Source organism: Acomys russatus, chromosome 8 (genome assembly GCF_903995435.1).
Source record: "Acomys russatus chromosome 8, mAcoRus1.1, whole genome shotgun sequence".
Taxonomy (NCBI): Eukaryota; Metazoa; Chordata; class Mammalia; order Rodentia; family Muridae; genus Acomys; species Acomys russatus.
Window position 1 is genome coordinate 11,565,403 of NC_067144.1, and position 18,684 is coordinate 11,584,086.

The 18,684-nt window shown below is 40.2% G+C and overlaps 1 protein-coding gene across 1 annotated transcript in view; it reads left to right on the plus strand.

The window, feature by feature from the left end:
- Il1rap (interleukin 1 receptor accessory protein) overlaps nt 1-16,086 on the plus strand; it is a 138,834-nt gene extending 122,748 nt beyond the window's left edge. The window contains exons 10-12 of the mRNA XM_051150798.1: nt 33-176; nt 9,011-9,958; nt 15,641-16,086. Of these exons, the coding sequence (XP_051006755.1) occupies nt 33-176; nt 9,011-9,726 (860 nt within the window). The 3' untranslated portion in view covers nt 9,727-9,958; nt 15,641-16,086. The remainder of the gene's footprint in view (nt 1-32; nt 177-9,010; nt 9,959-15,640) is intronic.
- The last annotated feature ends 2,598 nt before the right edge of the window (nt 16,087-18,684 follow it).

Consider the following 18,684-nt stretch of genomic DNA (forward strand, 5'->3'; position numbering starts at 1 on the left):
AATTTACATTGGCTATGTGTTCCTTTTGCTAGATGGAAAGGAGTATGATATTTACGTTTCTTATGCAAGAAATGCTGAGGAAGAGGAATTTGTGCTACTTACCCTCCGTGGAGTTTTGGAGAATGAATTTGGATATAAGCTGTGCATCTTCGACAGAGACAGCCTGCCTGGGGGAAGTAGGTATTGCAGATGAACACCAACGGTACTACCCTGAAGGGAAAAGCAGAGCTTGAGCGTTGGTGCATGCGTGGGTTGTAGCTCAGTATTGGCATTCAGGTATTGAATATACAATTCCTTCAAGTGATAGAGACTTCTCCAGAGAATTAGCTTCGTTGTAAGGTACACACTGTTCAGCCCACTTTATGGCTTAAACTACAAACTCCCTTGCTGTCTTTAAGAACTCCAGGTCAGAAAAGAGCGAGGCTTTAGGAAGTCTGTCTCCCTCGAGGTTAGATCATTCAGCAGCATTAGGCTGGCGTGCATTAGATTTCTTGCCTTTTCTTTTACAAAAAGTAAGTATAGAAAAAATGCTACTTTGCAGAGACTGAAGTTTCCTCAGTTTAAGTGGAACTAAGTGGCAGGACAGATAGCATAGAGATTTTCCAGCATGCCCTTTGCCCCTTTCTCATTGTTTTCTCACTTCTGTGCCAGTGAAACAGTGCCGTTCAATCCTGCCTTTTCGTGGTTTGCATCTCCTTTTCTGTCAGTGTGTGTTTGAGTTTTACCTCAAGCTGTGTAAGGCCATTGCATTCTAGCAAGTTTTATAAGGAAAAGCTTCACCTATTGAATATTGGTTAAAAAAACAAAGAACAAAAAACAAAAACAAAACAAAGGCTCATCTTTTTAATTCCAAACAGTAACAAACAAGATCATGGTTCCTTTGGGAGTTTTGTAGCCAGCACATCTCCAACAATGTCCACCTCCTATAATCCTCTCCTACTGGAAATGAGTGGTCTGCCTCCCATCTGGAGCACAGCAAGCTTTATTTTCTTTTTCTTTTTTTTTTTTTTTTTTTTACCCCCTTGGAAATATGTTCACGTTAACTATTTTATATGTTTTTTAAATATGTGGGTAATTGATACCCAAGACAGACATAGTTGTCTTCTCATGTTGAGCTAGTGTACCAGTTAACCCATCTTCCCAACCATCACTCAGCCTTTGCCCACAGGAGATTTTCCTTCAGTGTCGTTGTGTCAGGAAATGATATCTTACATGGTTAAAGGCAAATTTCCACTCACATTAACACTTAATTTGCCTAACTCATGCATCTATTTATTCGTTCACAAAGCTGATCAATATATCTTATCTACTATGTGGAAAAAAATGATTTACAGGTACACAGCATACATTTAGAGAAGACCATTCACGTGTATGTGTGTGTGTGTGTGTGTGTGTGTGTGTGACAGTCTTTTGAAGTGTGCATAATTATTCTTGCACCTTGCAGGCCCTGTTCCCTTTAGACTTCCCCTGATGCTCTTCCTGAGGCCACTTTGCCCCCAGACCTCTTTCTGTGCTTAGAGATGGTCAGCCTCCAGTGGAAATGCTTAGAGTAAACACAGAGCCATTCCTGGACTCTCGCCCAGGCTGCACATGTTAGATTTTAATTGGCAAGTCTTTCCCTGTTACTTCTGCACGTGTGAAGATTAAGAATGGAAAAATGACTGCTGAGGAGAATGTGATACAGGTTTCCACAACATCCGTGTGCTGCCTGGAGCAAGTGAGCCTCTCTCCTCCGGGTGAAGGATTATGTGGGTCTCCCTCAGCATCTGGGAGGAGATAGATTAGTCCCAAGAATTTAGTGGCAGGAATTAATCAGAGTCCTTGAATAAAATGAGGCTGCATTTCCATTTTCCGCCCTATTTTTCCCCCACCTGGAGAAAGCTTTTGAAAGTTAGTGAGTACAAACACATCAGCGAGCATTTTCTGAGGAAGGGGCTTGGTGAAGACTGGAGGTGGAGGAGAAATACCTATGCTTGACTTTCATCTCCACAGCAGAGAAAAGGAGGGAGCTGATGTGGGAATACACTGCTGGGAAAGATGCCATTTGCTTGAGTTAGTAATCCACCAACAACATGGTGCCATCAGCTGCCATCACGAAAGTACACATCAGAGAGAGACTCAAATGCCACACTCCCTGCTCCTGTCCTAGGTTAGCTGCGAATGAAACCGGGGGCCCGGGGTTGGCTCTGTAGTATGTATTTGTTGGAACACTTTTCATACAAGGTAGTTTATCCTTGGGTACCCTTTGGGAGCCAGTTTGTCTGGGCCGCAACACTAAAGAAACTGACGTCCCTACAAGGTTCTTATTCCATCTAATTCAGAGTGCATTTGAGGATTGAAAAACAGCAGTCCACCATATTTTGGCTTCAGTTTGTTTGGGAATGTTTTCTGAGTGGGGCATTTATATGTGATTCCATTTCCCTGAGCAGAGTGGATGTTTTCTGGGCAGTGTGGTTGGATTCAAGAGGAAGTTTCTAGAAGTGTTGCTGATAAACATGTTGCAGCCATGATTGATTCCCAGACTGTTATTCCGTAATCCCTACCTTCGACCCCTGAGCCCTGTGCATCAGGTAGTCCCTGGCCGACACTAATCCCCATGGTGTTTTCTTTCCCAGTTGTCACAGACGAGACCTTGAGCTTCATTCAGAAAAGCAGACGACTTCTGGTTGTCCTAAGCCCCAACTACGTGCTCCAGGGAACACAAGCTCTCCTGGAGCTCAAGGCTGGCCTAGAAAATATGGCCTCCCGGGGCAACATCAACGTCATTTTAGTGCAGTACAAAGCTGTGAAGGACATGAAGGTGAAAGAGCTGAAGCGGGCTAAGACGGTGCTCACGGTCATTAAGTGGAAAGGGGAGAAATCCAAATATCCACAGGGCAGGTTCTGGAAGCAGCTGCAGGTGGCCATGCCAGTGAAGAAGAGTCCCAGGTGGTCTAGCAGCGACAAGCAGGGCCTCTCCTACTCATCCCTGAAAAATGTATGAAAGAGGAAGTGGAGGAGTGAAAAGAACAAAGGGGCTCATGGGAAGGAAGAGCCTCCTTCTTCCCTCCTAGGCTGTGGTTTCACAGACAGGAGAAGAATCCTGTCTAAGCCCCCTGGTAGGAAAACATCCTAGGGACTGTATGCCTGGCAGTTCTGCTTCTCCGGCAATACGACGGGGTAGAGTGATGTTCTCAACAGTCCGTCACCAGTTACAAAGCCATTATGATCTTTGCAAGTGAAGATGTGTCTGATGCGTCCCCAGCTCAGTTCTTCCTTTGTTTTTTTAACCTTTTTGTTAAAAAAAAAAAAATCTCACCGTTATGCCCGCTCTGCCCAGTGACTAGAAACTCCCTCTTAAAGATATAGTGCCTGCTGACAGGAGTATTACCTGCTCCTCAGTAGGATTATCCTTTCATTTTCTTTTACTTTCTGTCATCCATTAAACATGTAATCAGGGACTAAATCTATCTGAGCTGAGGATAATTCACTCCTTTGCTTATGTGTCTGTCGAACCCACCAGCTCAAAAAGACTAACAGTCAAGCCACAGCTGTCCCTCATGACTGATTAAGTGGCATGTCACTTTCCTGCTACTAAACCACATTTGCCCTCATCTCAGGTAATGGATAGCATATTTATAAACTTGAAAAAAGTCGTGGCTTTTGTTTTTATCATAGTAATTTCTCAGCTGTCTACAGTTAGATATGTCTGTACTTGTCACTACATCTTCCTACCTATTGCATCCAATCATTCATCTCTCATGGGTGGCCGCACACTTGGTGCAGTCTGAAAGGAAGCATTTTAATGGTGCTAATGGAGAGTGAGAGAACAGTAGCATGCTCTCACGTCATTTTTCACACGGGAAGAGGGCACAGAGCAGGATGCTTTTGCAATTTGTCTTTTAATTCCATCCTTACTAATGTGAAAAGCAGGAAAGTGGGTAAACCTCACTCATTCACACCTCGTCACTATGAAGTGGAGTGGAGGGTACTGATTTCCCTTGTGGCATCACTATTCTAAAAAAAAATGACCCCTTGCAATAATTTATTCTCCTGTATATGTAGTACCTTGTTCCAAGTGAATCACCCTCAAAGTCACTAATAATCAAATTGTTTTGTCATTTTTAAGCAGAATCTTACTATTCCTCAGATGCATAAAAGTGAAAACTAAGTGCAACATTTATATTTAGAGAGGCCAGTTTTTATATCATGGCTAACATGTGTGTGTTTATATATGTGTGTATACACACACATGTATATATACACACATATGAAATCTGTACACATGAGTTTTATGTGTCTATGTATATAGAAGTACCCACAAATAAGATGTATGTGTGTATATCCACCTGCCTATAACTTATCTATGTGTATTATTTTTGGGCTATACATAATCACACACATACATCTTTAAACAGCCATTAGTACAGTGTTAATAGACAGTAGAAGCATTGTTCAGTTTTAACGTTATGTTTGTAGTGTAATGGTTGTGCGTTGTTGTTTTCATCTCACTGCTGTTCTATTTGTGAAATCCTGGGTCTCTGTGTTTTGTTATCAAGGTCCTTGCCTCCCCTAGATTAGGATGACTTACGACTCCTATGTTGATCTGGGCTGTAGGGGAATCTCTTGTCTGTGGACCTCCCTTGTCACTGTTCGACATCAGGCAGCCATCTGATTCCGGCTGACTTGCTTCTTTCTTCCCTGAAGACACATTTACAATCTAAGTTGTGTTTATCTCAGCCCTCAGTTACATAGACTGCTGAGTGATGAAGAAAACAAGCTCTAGCTATAAATGAGTCTGAGCATCCTATGAATTATAACACAATTTAAGGAAGACTTTATCCAACTTGTATTAATAATGCTAATAAGCAGTTCTAAAATCATCTCTTACTTTCAAGTGTTCATCAGCACTGAAGCCTCCAGTAAATCATTGCTCTGTGCAGAATTATTGATTACTTTCCATCGCAAAGAGTTCTCTTCTGAATCCTTTACTTAAAACTATGATATATAGTCTTTCTTGCATCTAACTTTTTTGAGGTGCCAATGCTCTTTTCTTATTTCAAATAATTACCATTTCCATTAGTAACCCTTTCATACTGTACTAGGTGAGTGCTGGTGCCACATAAATTTTGACTGTTACTTATGGCATGGGCTAGAGGAAAGCAAAGCCCAAGCTCCTGGCCATAGCCGATTCTCGCTGTCGTGTGTAGTTTCTGTACTGCTGGGTATTGCATTCGTCCCAGCTGCTACTGTTTCGCCTCTGTGGTCTCCTATTTATATTCCCTTTTTATACTGAGCCCACTCCAGTGCTATAGTGTAAAGCATATTAAATCTACATAACACATCTCATCCTAAGCACACTTAATTTCAAGACTCTTGTCCATGTTTCAGAAGTTGCTCCACATGGAACAGCCATGGGTGGTAGTGGTGGGTGGGGGAAAGCACAAACTTGTACTTTAGAGGACAATAAATTCATCTTGTCTCTTATGAAAAAAAAAAAAAAACAATCCTCCATGGTTTTAAATCTATGATAAAGGGAACTTCTGCACCCAGGTTAACAAAGAACCATGCTATATAGAGTGTCTACATGTGATTTATTTAATTTTCTTTTGTACCTAAGATGAGTCCCTGAGATCTAATAAAAAAAAAAGTACTGTCTTGTATTGGGAAACAAAAACATCACTCCACATGTTAATTGCCTGTTTGTTTCCATAGGTTTTAGTTCTTTAAGACCACGTTTTTAATTTTATTCATAAACATTTGTATTTTCCATTTTCATTTGATTTGTATATTTACATATTTTTTACAATAAACCATTTATTTTCACCTTTGAATTTTATTTTGTGCATGTGTTTTTGTGTCCTTATCTTCATGTTTGGGCTTGAGAAATAAGAGTGAAAAGAGGGACTATATTTAGAAAAAGAAATTAAAGAAGATATCATAGTTAAGTAGTTATTGAGGAAAGTCTAAGAAAAATGTGAATGTCAAATCAAGAGCATTTCCTGTCCATATAAGTAAGAGAATCATTTAAATAGATTGGATAATTCAGTGCATCGGATAGAGGTACATGGGTATAGCTTGGAGGAGGCAGAAGCCACAGTTAATGATCATTTTAAAACAAAAGCACACTTAGGTCTCTGGTTGCGGTTTCCAACTCTGCTACTGTACAAATAGCTCTTACCAACCACAAAAGGATGGAACCAGGATGATACATGGAACAACATCAGGAGGATTCAGGCTTCTACTCAGTTAGCAAACAGCTTTCCAGTGGAGTGATGATAACAGAATTCTCTACTGTGCACATATACAATCTCCCATTACAGGAAATATACATTGTATTATATTTTGTATATAGATGTTTTACATCTATATGGTAACCAGTCTTAAGTTGCTTCACCGGTCAATGGTGGCCCCGTAGAAGAGTTGGTGATAGCATTGCATTAGTGTCATCCATCTGGCTATCACTTGCGTAATTAAATCCCTCAAGACACTTTCCCACACAGTTGTGTATGTCACTACCCAGATCAGTTATGCAAGCAAAACTTGGAGCTCCGTAGGAAAGATGTGTTCAAAGTCTAGTCTTTTTTTTATTTCAGTGTTTCTTATTAAGGATTTTTTTAAAAATGAAGTTGTTATGTGTTTTTTCTATCCCTATGTGTGTGTCGGGGGCGGGAGGGTTTAGTTTGAGGTGGAGGCTGGGGACAATTCACAGCAGTCAGTTCTCATAGTCTGCCTAGGCTTCCTACTTAGATTGACAGGCATCTTTACCTGCTGACCCAATTTACTGGCCCTGACTTCTGTGTTTCTACCCAAATTAGAAAATAAACCAGTGTACTTATTGAACTTTTATCAGTTTTTGATACTAGCTTTAGAATATGAACTTAATAAATTAATCACAGTAGTAGGATTGAAAACGTCCACGCATTTAGTTTATAATAGCTGACGATAAGGAAAATCACTATTAACGTGATGTTGTTCCTTTTTAAAAGAAAATGTGAAAGAGCAACATAGTGTGGAGAGGGAAGCTCCTCTACCCAAAGGCAAGAAACATCAGAGTTCCAGTTTATGTATAGATGAGTATGAGTCCAGGGCTAGTGTAACTTTTAAAGGTGTGAATCTCCTTAACTGCTGTAGAGTTCTGGATCAGAACCGTGACATAAAGATGAGCCCAGGGGATCCCATTTCCACCACATAACTAGACCTCGTTCTTCTGAGTCAAATGGTAAATTATGAAATTCATTATGACTTTATACAGACTCTAGCATTAAAAATGAATACCCTCGTCTTCAAATAGGATGTCTCAAAAATATGAGGACGTGTTTTATATCATAAAAGGAAGCTGCTAGCATCTAAAATACGACAAAGTGCTGAGCACCAGAGCAGCCCCACTCGGGGAGCATCCTATTTCACTATGTATTTCCACCACTCAGATATGCATTCACAATGCCTTCCTTCAAATGGAAATCTCCTATTTTGAAAGGTACATTTAAAAAACCCACAAACCCAAGACAATGTTTAAGGTATTGCTTTGCTTTCATTCATGGCTATCCCACTGAAAAGAACACAGTTCTTTCCTTACATATACACTGCTACAATTTGACTGCATGATTTTCCTGTGTTGAAATCTAGCTCTGTTTTCCTAAGTTTTTTTTCCCCCTTGATTTTTCATGATGCAGATAAAACAGCAGAATGCTCAAACATGCATGCTCTAATGTATGAAAGGCAATTTCATAAAATCTGAGTGGGGGGAGATGGAACAAGGCAGTTACCAAAAGACACAAACATGCACACTTGCACATATGCACACACACATGAAGTTTTGATAACTGAAAATGTAAATACATCTTTCACCATCAGAACAAAAAAAAAAATCTTTGAAGTTTCACCTAAACATGTTAAATTCACTCCGTATAAAGAGTGAATCAGGGATAAGAATCCGGGAACCCTTGTTCCTATAAAATTTATGATGACCAAAATCTCAGAGTCTCCATACGCTGAAGAAAGGTCAATACAGCCTCAGGACTGGCTGGCATATGTCTGCAATGTTGTTGGCACTAAGAGTCACATGGGTGGAATTTCTTTCCCATGTGACCATGTTGTCTAAGCTCGTGCATTTATTTCACAGTCAGTTAAATACTGCATTGGTTTGAAGAATTTTCCTTTGGGACCTGTCCACATCCCCTCAGCAAATATTAGGATCGAACACTCTGCCAGAAGTCTTAATTGATTGATTCTTAACCAGTATGGTGGTATTTAATTGACTTTCAGGCCACTTCTTTGCGGGCTTGTGTACACACACACACACACACACACACACACACACACACACACACACACAAGAAAAGTGAAACAACAAAGGAGAGAGGCTATGGAGGAAGGAGCAAGGAAAGAAGGAAATATTAGCTAATAAAGAACAACACTGTGTCTACAATGTAACTTAAGTACCTGGGGCTACCTGTACCTCAAGATGCAGGGAGGTGGTAATTCCTTTGGTACTTTGCCAACCAGGCCTTCTGGAGAAGTAAGTATGTTCATTGCTGTTGAAAATATTAGTTGAATTATTGTTCACAGGAATATAGTAAGGGATGGGAGTTCTTGAAATGATGTCTTGTATAGAATAAGAGGAAATACCTGAAGCTGCTTAATCCAGATGTAAGAGGAAAATGCTGAAGTATCACAGTAGTGCTTAGATACTTGGGACATTGGAAGATGCCTGACCTAAGGCCACCAGGTAAAACGTACAGAAATGAAAATTCTAAAATCCATTTAACTTACATCCCCTTTATTTTTATGATAGGTGATAATGCCCCTCTCCCCAAGAGAGCATCTGGAATGAAAGGGGTGGTGCACTAAATTCAAGAGGCTCCTGTCAGATTCTTCCTGTCAATAAGTTTGATTTTTTACTTGGTAGCACTGATACCCTATTTTCTCAAAAGCTTGTTCATGCCCATCTTTTGTGGACCAGACAGTGACCAACCGGGTACGGAGACATCATTACTAGACGTTATGCTATCTTTTCGTTTCCCTGTAGATACGGTGGAAGCAGTGTTTGATTTCATTCAGCGGAGCCGAAGGATGATCGTCGTCCTGAGCCCAGACTATGTGACAGAGAAGAGCATCAGCATGCTGGAGTTTAAGCTGGGTGTCATGTGCCAGAACTCCATTGCCACCAAGCTCATTGTAGTAGAGTACCGTCCCCTCGAGCATCCCCACCCAGGCATCCTGCAGCTGAAGGAGTCTGTGTCCTTTGTGAGCTGGAAGGGAGAGAAGTCCAAACATTCTGGCTCCAAGTTCTGGAAGGCCTTGCGCTTGGCTCTTCCCCTGAGAAGTCTGAGCGCCAGCTCCGGCTGGAATGAGAGCTGTTCTTCTCAGTCTGACATCAGTCTGGATCACGTTCAGAGGAGAAGTCGTTTGAAAGAGCCCCCAGAACTCCGGAGCTCAGAGAGAGTGTCTGGAGGAGTGCCAACCCCAGGCACCATGTCCAAGCACCGAGGAAAGCCCTCCTCGGCAGCCTGCCGCTGCTGTGTCACCTACTGTGAAGGAGAAAGTCACCTCAGGAGCAAGAGCCGGGCAGAGATGCACGCCCAACCCCAGTGGGAAACACACCTCTGTAAGCCTGCTCTCCAAGAGTCCGAAAGTCAGTGGATACAAAACGGCCCCAGACCTGAACCCACGCCCCAGATCTCAGCTCTTGCGCTGCGCCATTTTACAGATTTATCCAATAACAATGACTTTTATATCCTATAATCACTTTACGTGGAGGGTGGTGGCTGCTATCCCTACCAACTCTCTTTGGGTCACAAATCTTTGGGAATAACTGACATTTTTTTTTGTCATCTGATAGACTATCAGATTTGTGTCCCCTTTATTGATTTTTTAAAAACTATTTATTTCTAGGAGACAAAAGACCTGAAGCACCTGCATCCAGTTATTGCCTCTAACGGCCTTGGAAGGGCACACTCTTCTCGGGCCCTAGAAGGTCAGTATGTAAGTAAAAGTTGCCTAGACTGTGATCCTGCCCAGTGGTTCAAAAGTAGCTAAGAACCGGTATTTCCTTGTGATGTGGGTCAGTGAAGTGAACTTGTGCTTTGACACTCACAGGGTATGAGAACCCAAGGGACCAGGGCTTTAACACTCACGACCATTTTTATGCAAGGGACCAGGGCTTTGTCACAGAGTATGTGTGCCTAAGGCACCAGGGATTTGACCCTCACAGGGAGTGGCTTGAAGAGGCGTGGGTTCTGGTGGACACTGTAGAACAGAGCTCCGCAGCAAACCTACCGCACATTTCGCCCCCAGGAACCAAATTTTCCCCCTAGGAATTCGTGCTTCTCATTGCCTCCCTGTAAATACTGTGCTTGAAGCTTCTTAACGTTGTCAGTCTCAATAAAGGTATATTTTTATGCCACGTCTTTTGTACTAACAGATTTTTAATGTCCTCTTCTCATTTTACGTTTTTTGGTGTTTATATTCAAACCTAAAGAACACTCCATTTCAGGAAATTGAGATTTAGATTGGATAGGAAAGGTCAGGGGTCATTTTTGGGTTTTTTTGTTTTGTTTTGTTTTGTTTGTTTTATTTTGTGATGCATACTAGAAATCTAAGAAAGCACCAAAGGCAGTGAGTTGGCATTCTAGGAGAAGCCTGGGCTTATGTAAGGATCTTGTCTCATTCAAATGAAAGCAGTGACATTCAGTATTAGCAAGGAACTATAGGTAGAGTGTGGTGCCCACAGCCTTTGTTAGCAATTCTGAAATTGGTTACTGAGTTTAAATTCCTCCAGGGGTCAGAGGCTAGAGAAAAAGAAGGAAAAAAAAAAAAAAAAAAAAAAAAAAAAAAAAAAAAAAGAAAAAAGGAAAAAAAAAGAAGCCAGTATAAGTTTAATGCCCGTAGACTTTAGCCAACACCAACAGGGATACTGTGCAGGTTCAGACAAGAAGGGTCTTTCTGCAAACAGTCACATGACATTAAAAGGTACATGGCACGTTGTTTTTAAGTCAGGGACCTATCAGGTACCTTTGAGCTTACACATGAGAGCTTACTCAGCTCTGTTTGGTTGTTGCCACTGAACTAGCCTCTGCATGACAGATTATCTAGTTTTTTTTTAATGAGGTATAAAACGTTACTATTTGAGGGTATGCTTTCAATTATATCCTGGCTTAAATATGTAAAAAATAATGTCAAAGAGTTAAAAGAAAGAAAGAAAGAAGAGAGAAAGAGAGAAGAAAGAAAGAAAGAAAGAAAGAAAGAAAGAAAGAAAGAAAGAAAGAAAAAAGAAAAAAGAAAGAAGAAAAGAAGAAAGAAAAAGAAAAGAAAGAAAAAAGAAAAAAAAAGAAAGAAAAGAAAGAAAAGAAAGAAAGAAAGGAAAAAAAAGAAAGAAAGAAAGAAAGAAAGAAAGAAAGAAAGAAAGAAAGAAAGAACCCTTCATGTGTGAGATATATTCATCCTCGGGGTCAAATGTATGTTATCTCAGGACAAAAGTAATTCAGCCAAAAACTATATGCTGAGATAGGGGTGGGCTCAAGTGCTATGGGCAGCTCTGACCTCAGATAACGCAAGTTGGCTGTTAAAACATTTGGGAAATGTGTACTCCCTCTCCAAGCTGAAAACATCTGGCCTTCATAATAGGGCCGAATCCTCCAGCCCAGGAGACAGCTGAGAACATGTGTATCTATCCTCTTTCAGCACCCCACATCTCCTGCTCACTGTAAGAGTTACGAGCACAAAGCTGCTGTTTTGGAACAGAACCGGGTGACATGAGATGGGAGGGGTCACCTTCACGACAGCAGCCCCCTGCTGCTAGTGAGCTTGGTCCAGAGCCAACCTCTCAATCAAACACAGAGGGAGTGGTAGAAAGAGAAAACCAGCAGTGAACATTCTTCATTGTATCTGTCAAGAAAGCACCCTGTCTAAAATGCCACTTATGATAGAATATGTATCTACATACCATACTCAGCAGAAACAACTCAGACCAATGCAAAGTTCTCATTCATTGTTGTATCACTTTTTGAAAAAGTGTTCAAAGGCCTCAACTTAGCCTTTAAAAAATGGGTACTATACATGGCTTCAAGTCCTACGAGGAGAGAGAAGGCTCCAATCCAAATTAGTCTTGTTTCTTATTAATAGACAAACTGTAACATATCTTTGGAAAATCTTAGAAATGACTTTTGTCACTTATGCATAATCACTTAAATATTTTTAAAAATACTCTTTGAAATGTTCATATACAAATCTGGAGAGGTGGATTGGTGGTTAGGAGCACTGACGGCTCTTACAGAGGACCGAGGCTGGAGTCTCCCTCAGCACTTACATTGTGATGCACAGCTGTCTGTCACTCAAATTCTAAAGAGTCCAATGACTCATTATTTCTGAGGACTCCAACCCACGTAGGATGCAAATACATACACTTAGTACACAGATACACACAGAATAAAAGTAAAAATATTTAAAAGGTATGAGTAAATAATTAAAGTTCATGGATTATACAATGAAAGATGATCCTATCCACCACTAGCCTCCATCGCCTTTCACCAACTCTCCCTTGATCCTGGACAAGTCCCCCTCCGAACTCCAGACATTATACACCAAGTCTGGCTACCAATACATGTATAGGTGTAGGCACACCCACTGGAGCAGAACCTAGTACCAGTACCATTGCCACAAAGAAGGATGCTTTTCTCTAAACCCTGGGGACTCAACAGCTCCTCTGCCATTCGTGCTAGAATTCAGTTGGATTTTACAGGTAACCACAATTGCTAGGAGTTTGTGAGTGCGAAGCAGTGCCATGTCTAAAACAAAACGTTTCACACCCATCCTTCTCATTCTACAGCTCTTATATATTTTTTTTTCCTGCCTCCTCTTCCCCTGTGTTCCCTAAGTCTTGGCACGGGATGGATAAAGACCCCTTGTTTAGAATTGAATGCCTACAATCACATATTCTCATTACTTTGGCTAGTTATGAGCATCTGCACTGACTCCATCCCACTGTAAAAGGGGGCTTTTCTGACCAAAGATGAAAGCAGCCCAGCTCCATTAATGTAAATATATAAATATTTAGTTTGTTTGACGTCATGACCATTTAACAACATAACAGTAGTAATTTCCATCTAGGACCTAGGCATCTCCCCAGCCATGGGATTTGGTCATATTTTAAATACCAGAAATGTATTTGATATCAGGCATGCAGCAGGCCTCAAATCCAAACAGAAAGTAGTTGGTTGCCCTGTAAGTACCATGCCACTATTGCACCGCTGGGTATATCTTGCCTGGGAGGTTGGTAGTGTATCATCCAGGGCTCAGTGCTGAGTAAGGCAATTGATGTCTTTTCTCTCTAGCAGCCTGGAATAGCAACTTCTTCCCCTCCTCTACCTTCCTCTAGCCAGAAGGTAGAGGTTTGCTGGTACATATGGGATTGAGTTTTCTAGGTACTATAGATGAAGTATTTGGACTTACCATCTTAGAAGATAAAAATAGAATAACGAGCTAAAGGCAGAGGTATGGTTGTAAAACATAAGTTCTTCTAAACAGCTGTGTAATTTTGGTACTCTCAAAGATAAATTTTGTTATTGATTTTCTTTGAAGATGGTAAGTACAGGGTTAGCAATATAAAGCCATATTTGAGCGGCATTTGTTTACATAAGAGTCTCTAAAATAAGGACACACCTTCAACATATGAAGGAAGACTCAGAAATTAACAATATTATTCCTTGAACCATCATGCCACAATAAAGTAATATCCAGTGTCATATTTCAGTGATGCAAATAATAAAATTTTCTTGTGGTCTATGATTATATGTCATTGAAATGATATAATTATTGGTTAAGTAAATATACCATTATTTAAGAAATATCATCTATTTAGGAGCATGAATTTAAATCAAATACAGTCTTCCTTTTTCTTTTCTCTTGGACTATGATCTCTCTGACCCTTGATGTTCTCCTATCTGAAATGGAAGTAACATTATTAATGCCATTGGAAGTTTTGAGCATTAAGTGGCATGTCATAAGGTTAATGCATATGCAACACTTACTTTTTTTATCTTCATAAAATATCCTCATTCAACACAGAACAAGAAACTATTATTCAGAGTAAGTGGCTTTCCCAATGGTGCTCAACCACTGAGTGATAGATTTGGGCCCCAAACTTAGACTTCTAATATATTTTCCAGTACCAACTCTGAAACTAACCCTGGTGGATGCATGCAAATGAGTTTTTATTCTAAGCCTCATAAGTGGAACTATTTTATCACAACCATGTATATCACAATATAAAAAGCAAGGGTATTAGAGTTCTCTATAGGAAAAGAACAAATAGAGTGAAGTGTGTGTGGGGGGGGGATTTATTAGAGTGTCTTATAGGTTCAGGTAGTCCAGTAATGACTGTCTCCCAAAGGAAAGGCCAAAAATTTGGAAACTGTTCAGTCCACAGTACTGGATGTCTCAGCAGTTCCTATCTGTTACTGGAATCCTAGAAGGTTCTTAAAGCATTGACGGTCTTTAGTCCAGATTGGCATCTTAAAGAAATGTGTTCTAACACAAATAGGGAAATGTGCCTCGGCAATATATAATATAGATGAATTTGCCATTAAGAGTGAGGGCAAGCAGGCAAAAAGCAAACACTTCCTTCTTCAATGTACTTTCATGTAGACTGAAACTAGAAGGCGTGGCCCAGGTTTAGTGTGGGTCTTTCTACTTCAATCACTTTAATTAGGGAAATCGCTCACGGGCCTGCCCAGCTGCTTGGGCCTCAGTTGATGCTGGATGTACTCAAGTTAACAGCTAAGATTTGCCGTCATAAGAAAGCTCCACACACAGAGGCATGTTATATGAACGTCCAGGGGATCATCTAACCTTGTTATATCATGATTTTGTACAACGCTTTTACATATTATAACTTTGACACCGAAATTATTGTTCTCTAGACTAACTAATACTTTAAATTTCTCCAAAGTAAATATAGAAATGGATTACCTGTGTACATTAAAATGAAAATGTAACTTTTTGAAGCTGTGGTACACACTATGAGTTCCAGAGTGAGAGTGGCCTCCTCTGACAACTATTAAAACCTCCGGTAATAATATATTTGCTTCTAGATAGGTGATTTGAAGTGGTTGGATAAACTGAAATTCCAATACAGAAATAACCTGGGTTAACTATTCAAGCATACACAGAATAAATAACCCTGTAATAATGGTTGTAAAATTTGATGTATCTGAGAGTCCCTTTGGGGACACTACACTGAAGACATGAAAGCAGCTCCTTCACTACAGTTGCCCTTTTATAAGTTGGGGCAGGGGGTCACAGTTTAGGAATCTGCCTTATTAGAGTGTACCCTTGGTAATTTGAATACGCTAGGTGTCCCATGAGTCACCGTTGGAAGACAATTACAACAATACTCCTTAAGGCTTTTCATGTTTTCTATAGCGTTGTTCAGATTGTAAGTAAAAACGATTTAACTTGCCCTGACTTTGACAAGCTGTATTTCTTGCATCACTCATATCAGAGCCATTTGTACTCACATGGAAAGGCACATTCCTTGTTGCTACCACGATGAAGTAAATGAGGCTAAGACGGGGCAGAGCTCCACTTTAACTTCTCGCGTGATTCCGATGCACAAATTGTTTAAGAACCATTAATTTTTACCTCTCTTTTACCCTTGTAGGCTCTGATTTTCTCCAGTCAAGGAGGACTACAAATCATCCATTTAACAAAGTGTTTGCAGGCAATAGCTGAAAATGAAGGGCCTGGTTAGCCCTTGGAATTGTCTCAGCACAAGCAAAGAATCGAATAGAGTGGTTGGTAGAGTGTGTTTGTAACCTGTGAACTATCTAACACTGTTCTTTGGAGCGCGGTGGGAGTGTTCCAGCCATTGTCTCTATTAGAGTAAGATAAACTATGCTGAGATAATATTTCAATAACTTCCTATCACCCATCTCATTTTTGCTGATGCTAAAGGTCCAGCATAGGGGCTTGCGGTTGTGTGTCCTTGCCATGTGAAATGTGTAGCTTGCAGTTGTCCTATACTTGAGCTTAAATCGACACTCCTTATTTTCTTTTCCTTATATTTTGTTAGCTAGAGTTATCTCTGGGGTTCTGATGCAGTCATAGAGAGGGAAAATTACATTGAGCTTTATGAAAATGTGGCACTGTCTTCTACAAATGAGATGAGGATGAGATATTTGGGTAAGAGGATAAAGCAAGGAGGGAGCGCCAATCTTCTCTTGTTACTTCATACAATAAAATACACAAAAGACTATGATGTTCACATCCAACCTCAGTGTATGTCAAGATATCAAGATGAAACCCCACATGAAAAGAATAAAGCTCACACATAAGTGCTCCCTAACTGAAGGTTGTTGACAGACAGCATTATAATAATTGCAGTTTCCGACTAAGAGGAAGCATGTTTTAAAAGTTGGAAGTTGCCATATTGGGTTAGTTAGTGCTCTAAGAACGCGATGCTCAAACTGTCTGCAAATGAGCCATTTCATTTTGGAAATTCAAGGAGTCTCAGAAGAATTGAAGGCATTTAGAACACAGCCAAGCATGTAACACGGTTATTAGGAAGCATCACTGATCCATTTATCTGAGGAGTTGAACAGGGAATTCAGACTGACTATGGTAAAGATCCCACACAGGATCAGCTCAGTCCCCATGTGAGCGTCATGGCGTCTGTGACGACTCTCCTTGCCTTCTCTCTCTTTCTGATTGGATTCTTTTGCAATTAAGGATTTGAATTTTTATATGACTTTTCTAATGTATATAGTATTATTTGGTAATAATTAAAAGCTTTCCTCAGTTTGTAAAAAGTTAATATTTCAGAGTCTTGATACTTAGGAACAAGCTGTAGTGTTGAACAAAGAAAGATTTTGTTTCTTGGTGTCATAAGGAAATTACCATTCAACGTTCTTAAAACAATAGTTCACATAGCTTTGCCTTGAAGATTTCAAACACTTAAAATTAAGTATAGAGAATGACTTCCTGAGAGGTTTGCATGGATAGAAAGTTGAAAGTTTGAAGACAACAATATCTGCTAGCAGATCACGGGCTGTACTTCTCTCTCCCTGGGTGACTTTTTCTTTTTCTTTTTCTTTTTTTTTTTTTTTTTTTTGAGACAGAGTTTCTGGACTCACTTTGTAGACCAGGCTGGCCTCAAGATCACAGAGATCTGCCTCCCTCTGCCTCCTGAGTGCTGGGATGACAAGCATGTACCACTGTGCCTGGCTGGATGACAGTTATTTTAACACTCCCATTACTATATGTTAAAACAACTTTAAGATCTGTGTAGTGGATCATGCCCCCAGTCCCAACACTCTGGAGGCAAAAGCAAAAAGGTGTATGAGCTGTAGACCACTCGGTGTGGCTAAGGAAATTCTAGGCCAGCCTGGGATATATATAGTGAGACCACCCCATCCAAAACAGCAGAATAAAATAACACCTGATTTTCATTTGTTTTAAATTGTGATAGTTGTGTCACAGGCTTATCCTGTTTTAGATTCAGGGAAAGTGGGGGTGAGCCAGAAGTGAATGCAGTCTTTGAGGACAACTGTACATACTGTGGCAGGCCCCAGACAATCCAAGCCTCCTTCGGATGATTCATACCTTTGATCTTGTTAAGGATGACTGACTGCTTTTAAGGACCTTCAAAAGTTCTGAACAGGAGTTGATGAAAATTCAGGATTGATCCCTTGCCTATATGGAATGAAAGGGCAAAACAAATAATATTCTTCTTCCTTAAAGAGGAAAACTTGAAACTCCTTGCCAACGCTGGGGTTGAGTTATTTGTTCAAAGGATAAAGCAATCATTTAGTCCTCCTGGCTCTTTACTTTCATGCTGTTAGCATTCTGACTATGATGAGATAATGAGAAAATACCAATAAAGAACATAAAATTACAAAAGCAGAGTTGCGAACTGGCATAGCCGAAGAAGACCATGGCTTTGGCGTTTACTGGTTTCATATGATCAGTCCCCTAAAGCAGGAAAGAGTGCATAAAAGCCAGTTATGGGCAAGTTTCATTAAATGACGTGTAAGAAGACACTGAAGAAATTGGTGAGGACAATCAAGCCCTATTTTCCCACTTTTAAGCACCAGGATAAAAGAGGAAATGTATCAAATATCTTTGGTATCCACTAGAGTAAGAGGCAGGGTTGGATTCAGGGCTGAGGAACAAGGTGAGACAGTCCTTTCCCCTGTAAGCTTCATAGTGTGTAAAATACTACTTTGGAGTCAGGATATATGCTTTCGGACATCATTTATTAAAGTGAATGTGCATTTGAATTGCACACATTTGCTCTCAAATTCTCAGTTTCTTCATGTTATGTGGAAATAATATCTACCTCATTGAATTGTTGTAAGGGTAAAATTATACAATAAATGTGAACTTCTGAAACCTATGATGACACATGTGGCGGTGGTATTGTTTTCTCGTCGGCATTGTCATCGTCACCATCACTACCTTCACTCATCATCATCATCATCATCATCACCATTATCTTTCATCATTTGTGGTTCATTATAATCGGAGGCTGGAGGAAATGAGGAGCACTCGGAGTACTTTCCAGGACACGAGGTCTAGCTATGATAACTTATACAACAGAGGAAGGGAGTAGAAAATCTAGATTCTTATTACTGTAAGCACTATGACCACAAACATAATATCTAAAAAGTAAGACATAGGACAATAATTGTGTTTTGTGTTTATAGG